The 8,708-nt window shown below is 40.5% G+C and overlaps 1 protein-coding gene across 1 annotated transcript; it reads left to right on the top strand.

The window, feature by feature from the left end:
• Positions 1–2,391: 2,391 nt before the first annotated feature.
• On the top strand, positions 2,392–3,000 carry LOC138897920 (uncharacterized). The gene has a single exon (XM_070183946.1). It carries the CDS (start codon positions 2,392–2,394, stop codon positions 2,998–3,000), a length of 609 nt encoding a protein of 202 aa, XP_070040047.1.
• Positions 3,001–8,708: the final 5,708 nt, after the last annotated feature.

Genomic DNA, 8,708 nt, shown 5'->3' with positions numbered 1-8,708 from the left:
CAATAGGGTCCAGTACAAGCCAAATTTCAAGGGAGATGTCATTCCGTTCAAGTTCGAAGCGCAACACATGTGGAACTAAAAGATCATTGTGGAAGGGGAAACTATTGATCCAGATAGGTATCACGACGGTCATATATACTACTATCTGTCATGGCTAGAAGACGACGTAGTGGGGGACATCAAGCCGGGAGTCAATCTGAAGGATAGGGTCATAGATAAAGTGGCTGAGGCACAGGTTAAGTACAAGAGGCCACGCAAAAGGGAGTTCGAGTCCGAAGCTAAACATCTGGAGCAACACAAAGTAAACATGGAAGCAATAAGGGAATGGAAAGAGATTGCCACTAAGTCAACAGAAAGATTGGAATGCCTGGAACAAGGACTGATGGATCTAGAAGGGAATATGAGAAAGAGACTCTCGGATTGTCAATGCATGGACGACGATGAAGGAGGAAATCTGGCAAAAGCTTACTTACTGTTGGATATGCGCGATCTAGGAAATCTGATTGATGGGGTCAAAAGAGCCAAGCATGGAGAATGTCCTTCATGGACCCAGTAGATTAGGAGATGATGTCCTTTACTGCTTTCTAGCTTAGATTGGATTTCGATGTAATAAGGCTAAGTACCATTAGTAACTTTATTATATTATTGTTGATTTAGTGAAAGTTTCAGGAGGACATGTCCGTGACTCAGTATGAGATGCGGTTTTCAGAGTTGGCTCATTTGGTTGGTTCAGACTGAGAGAGCATAATTATTACATATCCCGATGAACCTACAACTGTGACATGTAATGAGACAATGCAGCATAAGGATAGTGATTCGGATGATCTGGAAGATGATATAATACCTGAGGAAATTGTCAAAGAAGTAGAGAACTTTGAAAACAAACTGAAGTCTAATCTGGAAGAAACTGAGGCCGTTAACTTAGGGGATTCTGAAACAGTCAAGGAAACTCGTATAAGCACTCATCTATCACAGTTAGAGAAAGAAGGGTATATCAGGTTCTTAAAGGAGTATGAGGATATCTTTGCATGGTGCTATGATGATATGACTTATTTGAGCACATCCATAGTAGCTCATAAGCTACCCATCAATCCCATGTGTCCACCGGTAAAGCAGAAGCTCAGAAAGTTCAAGTCAGATATGAGTTTGGAGATAAAAGAGGAGGTCACCTAGAAAATCAAAGCCAAGGTTCTCCGAGTGGTCGAATACCCAACGTGGTTAGCCAGCATTGTGCTAGTTCCAAAGAAGGATGGAAAGGTTAGAGTATGTGTCGGTTACCGAGATCTGAACAAAGCAAGTCCTAAGGATGATTTCCCGCTGCCTAACATACACATACTGATTGACAACTGCGCCAAGCATGAACTCCAATCCTTTGTGGATTGCTTCACAAGATACCACTAGATTTGGATGGATGAGGAGGATGCCAAAAAGACCGTCTTTATCACACCATGGGGAATATATTGCTATAAAATGATGTCGTTCGGTTTGAAGAATGTTGGGGACACCTACATGAGGGCCAAGACAACTATCTTCCACGACATGATACACAAGGAAATAGAGGTGTACGTGGATGATGTTATCATCAAATCTAAAAGGAGTTTGGATCACATAGAAGACCTTAAGAAATTTTTTTATCTGCTTCGAAAATACAACTTGAAGTTGAACCCTGCAAAATGTGCCTATGGAGTCCCTGCTGGAAAGTTGTTAGGCTTCATCGTGAGTCACCGAGGTATCGAGTTAGACCCGTCAAAAATCAAAGTTATCCAGGACTTGCCACCGCCAAAGAACAAAAAAGATGTGATGAGTTTTCTAGGGCACCTCAATTATATCAGCCATTTTATAGCACAATCAACGGTGATATGTGTGCCAATCTTCATAATGCTGTGGAAAGATGCTGCAACAAGATGGACTGAAGAATGCCAGAATGCCTTCGACCAAATCAAAAAGTATTTATCCAAACCCGTGTTGGTCCAGCCAGAACCAGGGAAACCCTTGCTGCTTTATCTGTCTGTGTTGGATGGGGCCTTTGGTTGTGTTCTAGGACAACATGATAAAACTGGGAGGAAGGAGAAGGCGATATATTACCTGAGAAAGAAGTTCACGCCTTACGAAGCTCGATATTCTTTATTGGAACGCACCTACTGTACTCTGACATGGACAGCCCAGAAGTTGAGACATTATTTCTGTGCGTACATTACATATCTCATATCAACGATGGATCCGCTAAAATACATCTTTCAGAAACCCATGCCTACGGGTAAGTTAGCAAAGTGGCAGATATTACTGAGTGAGTTTGACATCGTCTATGTAACTCAGAAGGCAGTCAAAGGGCAAGCATTGGTGGATCACTTGGCAGAAAATCCCGTGGACGGAGAATACAAACCATTGAAAATGTATTTTCCCGACGAGGAGGTATCATTTGTAGGAGAAGATATTACCGAGGCATACGATGATTGGAAGATGTTCTTCGACAGAGCAGCAAACTTCAAAGGAGAGGGTATCGGAGTTGTCTTAGTATCAGAAACCGGTCAACACTATCCAGTATCGGCAAAACTCAAGTTTTCGTGCACCAACAATATGGCGGAATATGAGGCCTGCATCTTGGGACTCAGGTTGGCCATTGATATAAACGTTCAGGAGTTGCTGGTAATCGGAGATTTCGATCTATTGGTACACCAGGTTCTAGGAGAATGGTCTACGAAGAACACCAAAATATTGCCATACTTGCACTGTGTACAAGAGCTGATCAAGAGATTCACAAAGATAAAGTTCAAGCATGTTCCAAGGATTCAAAATGAGTTTGCAGATGCATTAGCCACTTTATCTTCCATGATACAACACCTAGACAATAATTTCATCGATCATATCCCAATAGGATTTCATAAGCAGCCAGCTTATTATGCGCACGTTGAAGAAGAAATTGACGGAAATCTGTGGTTCCACGACATCATAAAATACTTAGAAAAGGGAGAATATTCAGAGCACGCTACACACACTTAGAAGCACATGCTTCGAAGATTGGCCAACTATTTCTTTCGAAGCGGAGGAATTCTGTATAGAAGGACTCCTGATTTGGGATTGTTGCGATACGTCGATGCGAAGGAGGCGTCAAGATTTCTCGAGGAAATACATGACGGAACTTGTGGACCCCACATGAATGGTTTCATTCTGGACAAGAAGATATTAATAGCAGGATATTTCTGGATGACTATGGAAACAGACTGCATCAAATATGTTCAAAAGTGTCACCAATGCCATATACATGCTGATATGATACGAGTGCGGCCCAACGAACTCAATGCAACAAGTTTGCCCTGGCCCTTCTCTTCTTGGGGTATGGATGTTATCGGACCAATTGAACATGCTGCTTCAAACGAACATAGGTTCATTCTGGTGGCAATAGACTACTTCACAATATGGGTTGAAGATGCATCCTATAAGGTTGTAACTAAGAAGGTCGTAGCAGATTTTGTTCGGTACTGCATCGTTTGTCGATTTGGATTACCTAAGTCAATCATTACTGACAATGCCGCCAATCTCAATAGTAACATGATGAAAGCTATGTGTGAAACATTCAAGATCAAGCATCGGAACTCTACAGCATACAAGCCACAGATGAATGGAGCTGTAGAAGACACCAACAAGAACATCAAAAAGATATTGAGGAAAATGGTAGACAATTACAAATAATGGCATGCGAAGCTACCGTTTGCTTTGCTAAAGTAGCGCATCACAGTTCGTACATCCACTAGGGCAACCCCCTCTCTACTGGTTTATGGTACTGAAGTCGTTATTCCCGCCGAAGTAGAAATCCCTTCATTAAGAATCATACAGGAAGCCGAGCTTAGCGACGCAGAATGGGTACAGAGCCGGTATGAACAACTAGCTCTCATTGATGGAAAAAGAATGAACGCAGTATGTCACGGTCAACTCTACCAGAACAGAATGGCAAGGGCTTTCAATAAAAAGGTCAGGTCAAGAAAATTCACACTGGGGCAATTGGTGTTGAAACAGATCTTCCTACATCAGGATGAAGCAAAGGGGAAATTCTTACTGGTAAGGCCTTTACATGGTTCACCGAGTATTAACAGGAGGGGCACTTATACTTGCAGAAATGGATGGAAAGATTTAGCCAAAACCTATCAATTCAGACGCAGTCAAGAGATACTATGTTTAAGATTATGTACGCATTTTCTCTTTGATGTAACTGAACTACGCTTGACCTGATTCCCATTTAAGAGGGGATACGTAGGCAGCCCTCCCTGTGGGTTCGGTCACATCATAATAAAATCTTCATTCCCCCTATGGTTAGAAACTGGGGCAGGATATCGAGTTTGCCCGACCTCATCATGTTTGGAATTGCCAAGGAATGTATCGCAGGAAGTATGCACTTAAACTGGGGCAGAATTTTGAGGAGGATCCTCAAAATTCCGAGTCAAGGAGGTTGCAATGTCTCAAAAGCGTGTCACAGTCATCAATTCAATAAATTATTTGCTCTCGTGCATTATCACATATTTCAAACAACTACATTTTCATAAATAATTTATCAAACGCTTATTTTTCAAAAATTTTGTTTTTATAGCAGCCAGACGTTACTCGGGGTGACTCAAGCAAGGACTTCAGACGAAAGAAAAGGCGAAGCAAGGAATCAAGAGCACGAACCAACCTTTCCCCCGCAAAACTCATAATTTTTCTTTGGATGCAGACACAATGAACATAACAGGAACGTCCGCAAATACATACACACAGCAAGATCACTATCTTCACACCGACAAAGGTCACCAAACGCAAACACATCAAGCTAAGAAATGCTTTATTCTCTCGCATTCAGTCATTGTTTTTCTTGCATAGGGCTAAGCACTGCCCTCATCATTACATAAGGCTAAGCACTGCCTTCTTTTGCATGAGACTAAACATTGTCTCTACTCATTGCATAAGGCTAAGCGTTGCCTTTCATTGCATGACGCTAAGCACTGCCTCCATATTGCATAAGGCTAAGCACTGCCTTTCTTTGCATAAGACTAAACACTGTCTCCATTTCTCGCATGAGGCTAAGCATTGCCTCCATTATTGCATAAAGCTAATCGTTGCCTTTTGTTGCATGAGACTAAGCATTCTCTTCACATTGCATAAGGCTAAGCATTGCCTTTCCTTGCACGAGACTAAGCACTGTCTCCATTCCTTGCACGAGGCTAAGCATTTCCTCCATTATTGCATAAGGCTAAGCACTGCCTTTCCTCGCATGAGACTAAGCATTGTCTCCATTCCTAGCATGAGGCTAAGCATTGCCTCCATTGTCGCATAAGGTTAGGAACTGCCTTTCCTTCCATGAGACAAAACATTGTCTCCGCTCTTTGCATCGAGCTAAGCACGGCCCTCATCTCATACAAAACTAAACCTTGTCTCATCTTGTTATCGCATATGACTAAGCATTATCTGTTTCCTCTATCAAATGATCGATATCGCCGCATCTTTGCATCTCATGGGCTGAAAAATTGACATATTATCCGAAGGCGTCATAGTCTGAGGGCATCATCCTCATAGCCCGAAGACATCATGCCATGGCCTGAGGATCTCTCGAAATTGCATATCATTATTCAAAGGCATCATAGACCGGAGGCACCATCCTCATGGCCCGAGGACACCATTCCATGGCCTGCGAATCCCTTATCATATGCTTCATGGCCCAGGACGTCATGGTCTAAGGACATCATCATCATCGTCCGAAAGACAACTCTCATGGTCAGAAGGGAATCTGCATCATGTTTAAGTTTATGCAGTAACCCCGTATATTCACTTGCATCGTGTTTTGGGTTTTGCAGGTAACTCAGGAGGTAACCGTTCTTACAAACAGGAGCCATTTTCGCTCTGGTTTCCATTCACAACATTCACATCCTTTGACTACATCAAACGTAACCGATGATCAATAATTGATTTCCTTTTATTCTATAACCGTTCAAATATTTGCCTCATACACCCGTAACGTTCAAATTCGCATTCATAGCGCCACCTGAAATTATCCGGTATTCACGACACTATCACATCCAAAAGATCTTTTGAAACACATGACCAATCTTATAATAACTCCATCGATTTCGTTCGTCGTTGGATCCAGAACTACACACGACCTGATTCCCGTAACACCAGGGATATGTAGGTAACTCAAGAACCAGGGTTCGACCCCGTTTTTTCAAAATACATCATTCCTCACTCACTTCAGACAAAATTGGTCATCATTTTCTTTACCCGATAACTTTTTCATCATTCTCGGGTAAAGAGAGGCCGTTATTGATACACAATTTTTTCCTCATATTCTTTTTAATAGTATATATACTTTCAAAATATAATTTTGCATCATTACTTAATTTACAAGGGTTATACAAGTATTTTCTATAATTTGTATAATTTTTAAAACTTTAAAATTGATTTTCATGCATTTTAATTACTTGAATATGCATTAATTACCCCTTAAATTATTTTGTGATGACTTAATCATCCAAATTTATCATTTACACCCACATATATGTTTTACAACATTTTTACTTCATTGCATATGATTACATTTGCATTTTTAACTATTTACACAATTTTTGCAAGAATAGCCTACATTCTATACATAATTATATTTATTATTTTATTTATGTTAGAATAACATTTTATATTTTTATAATGTTAAGCTATAATTTTCCAGCATTTTACTGCATAAATACTATTTTTATTTTTTATTAATCACTTTTATAAACTATTGATTCATAAATTTCGTATATTTAATTTTTATAGCCCAATGAAGGGCTAATTTTTGGACCAAACAGACCCAAATCCCTGGCCCAATCTCTTTAGCCCAAACCAAACGACCCTTTTGATCCAGCCCGGTCGCGACCCATTGAACCAACCCGCCCCGCTCGAGTTTTAATCTTGGCCGTTGATCTCTCAAGATCAACGGCCCACAACTACCCTACCATTTTTAATAACCCAACCCCAAACCCTAATCCCAATTCTCCTACAGACCGCCACCCTCGTTTCCCTCGTCTCTCCTCCTCCCTCCTTCAAAAACCCTAGCCGCCTTCACCAACTTTCTCCGAATCCGATTAATTCATGGATTCCTGCCATGATTCACTTACCTTTTATGGATTATCTCGTTGTTCTTTACAAGATTATGGTATTACATAGTACTTTCCTCATTTTTGGCAAGCGCCAATCTTTCGAATCAAGAGAAATCAGACTCACTCCTCAAGATTCAGACGATTTTTCGTCTATATACACTCATGGCAAGATTATATGGGTCTGATTTACCAAGAATCTTCGGCCAATCTGAGATTCTGGGCAGAACTAGGGTTCGCCTGATTTTTCTCCTAATTTGGTTCTAAATCGATTCTGCATGTTTTTCTTTCCTTATTTATGTTTGATTGATTATATTTTCTTGTTTGTTTGTTCAATTTCCATTACTATATAAACCCATCCCCCAACTCCCCTAGGAGATGGAGAAAAATCCCAAAAGAAAACTATTACTGTTCTCTTATTCTTTCTTGTCCTATACTATTTTGAGGCTCAATCTTTTGGCCGGCTGAAAGCCAAGGCCACCGGAATTCAATTCTCGAACCTTTCTCAGTGTGAGCATTGCCCGGGGTTCGTTTGAAACCCTTGGGAACTCTGACGCACTGAGATTCTTGGGTTCTACTGCTCGTTTTGCTATTGATATTGAAGTGTTGCTGAAATTACTCCCCTTGTTTACTTGTTCGTCTGTAACTGGTAAAGTAGCTACGACTCTTGCAATTTCATTTTTTGTTTCTTCTCGTTTAAATTCCTGCTCTGCATATCTATGTCTCTGAGAATTTTTATGAACCAATATGTCATTATATGCTTTGAAACTCTTCTTGAGGCTCTATACCTTCTAGTAGCCCAACTTGCATATTTGTTGCCTTGATTCTTCCTTCTTAAGCCTACTTGCTAATGTATGTGCTCGAATGCTCATTACTGTTCCCTATTCTGAGTGTGGTTTCTTGCCTTGTTCTGTACTCTTGTGATGAGTCGAGTCATGCCCAGAACCTGTTCTAAATCTTGAGTCATTCATGCGCGACTTGATACTTTTCTAAGAATTAACTCCTGATCATGTTATTAGCCCAGGCATGCTTTCCCTACTACTTATGAACTAATGCCCGCTCCCTGCCTTGTCATGTACCTTTGTGATGAATCCATGCATATGTTTCAGACCTTGTTAAGTCATTCATGTCCAACCTGCTAAGTTTTAATGTTGTATTGATTAGCTAGGGCCTGCTTTCATGTCATTTAAGTTCTAATGTATGCTCTGACTTATGCAATCCTATTTGAGACCTTAGGAAAAACCTCATGTCTAGCCTCTTCCCTCATATGTGATTAAGCCTAGTGCAGGCTAGTCTTGTTAACCTATATTTGACATATCCTTGCCCATTGTGAGTCCTGGTGCTATTTAAACCTTCGTGTATGATTGATAATTTTAAAGTCTTCATGCCCAGTTGATTGGATTATTACAGACTATGTTCATTAGCCTGTTTTTATCATATTTTCACTAGACCCTCATGCTAGAAATCTTACTTGTTTCCGTCTGTGATTCTGCAAGATTCCTCTGTCAAGATTGTGTTTAAGTTAACCTTAGATCATATTATATCCTGAAACTTTATTTGGGGTTGTCTGTTGGTTTTGTGATGTTCCATCTTGTCTTCTGAACTTCT

This window comes from Nicotiana tomentosiformis, chromosome 8 (assembly GCF_000390325.3).
Source record: "Nicotiana tomentosiformis chromosome 8, ASM39032v3, whole genome shotgun sequence".
Classification (NCBI taxonomy): domain Eukaryota; kingdom Viridiplantae; phylum Streptophyta; class Magnoliopsida; order Solanales; family Solanaceae; genus Nicotiana; species Nicotiana tomentosiformis.
This window is presented reverse-complemented; position numbering and strand designations above follow the sequence as displayed.

Excerpts from the sequence above, each read along its gene's own strand:
- LOC138897920 (XM_070183946.1), top strand. The coding sequence starts at position 2,392 with ATGTATTTTCCCGACGAGGAGGTATCATTTGTAGGAGAAGATATTACC.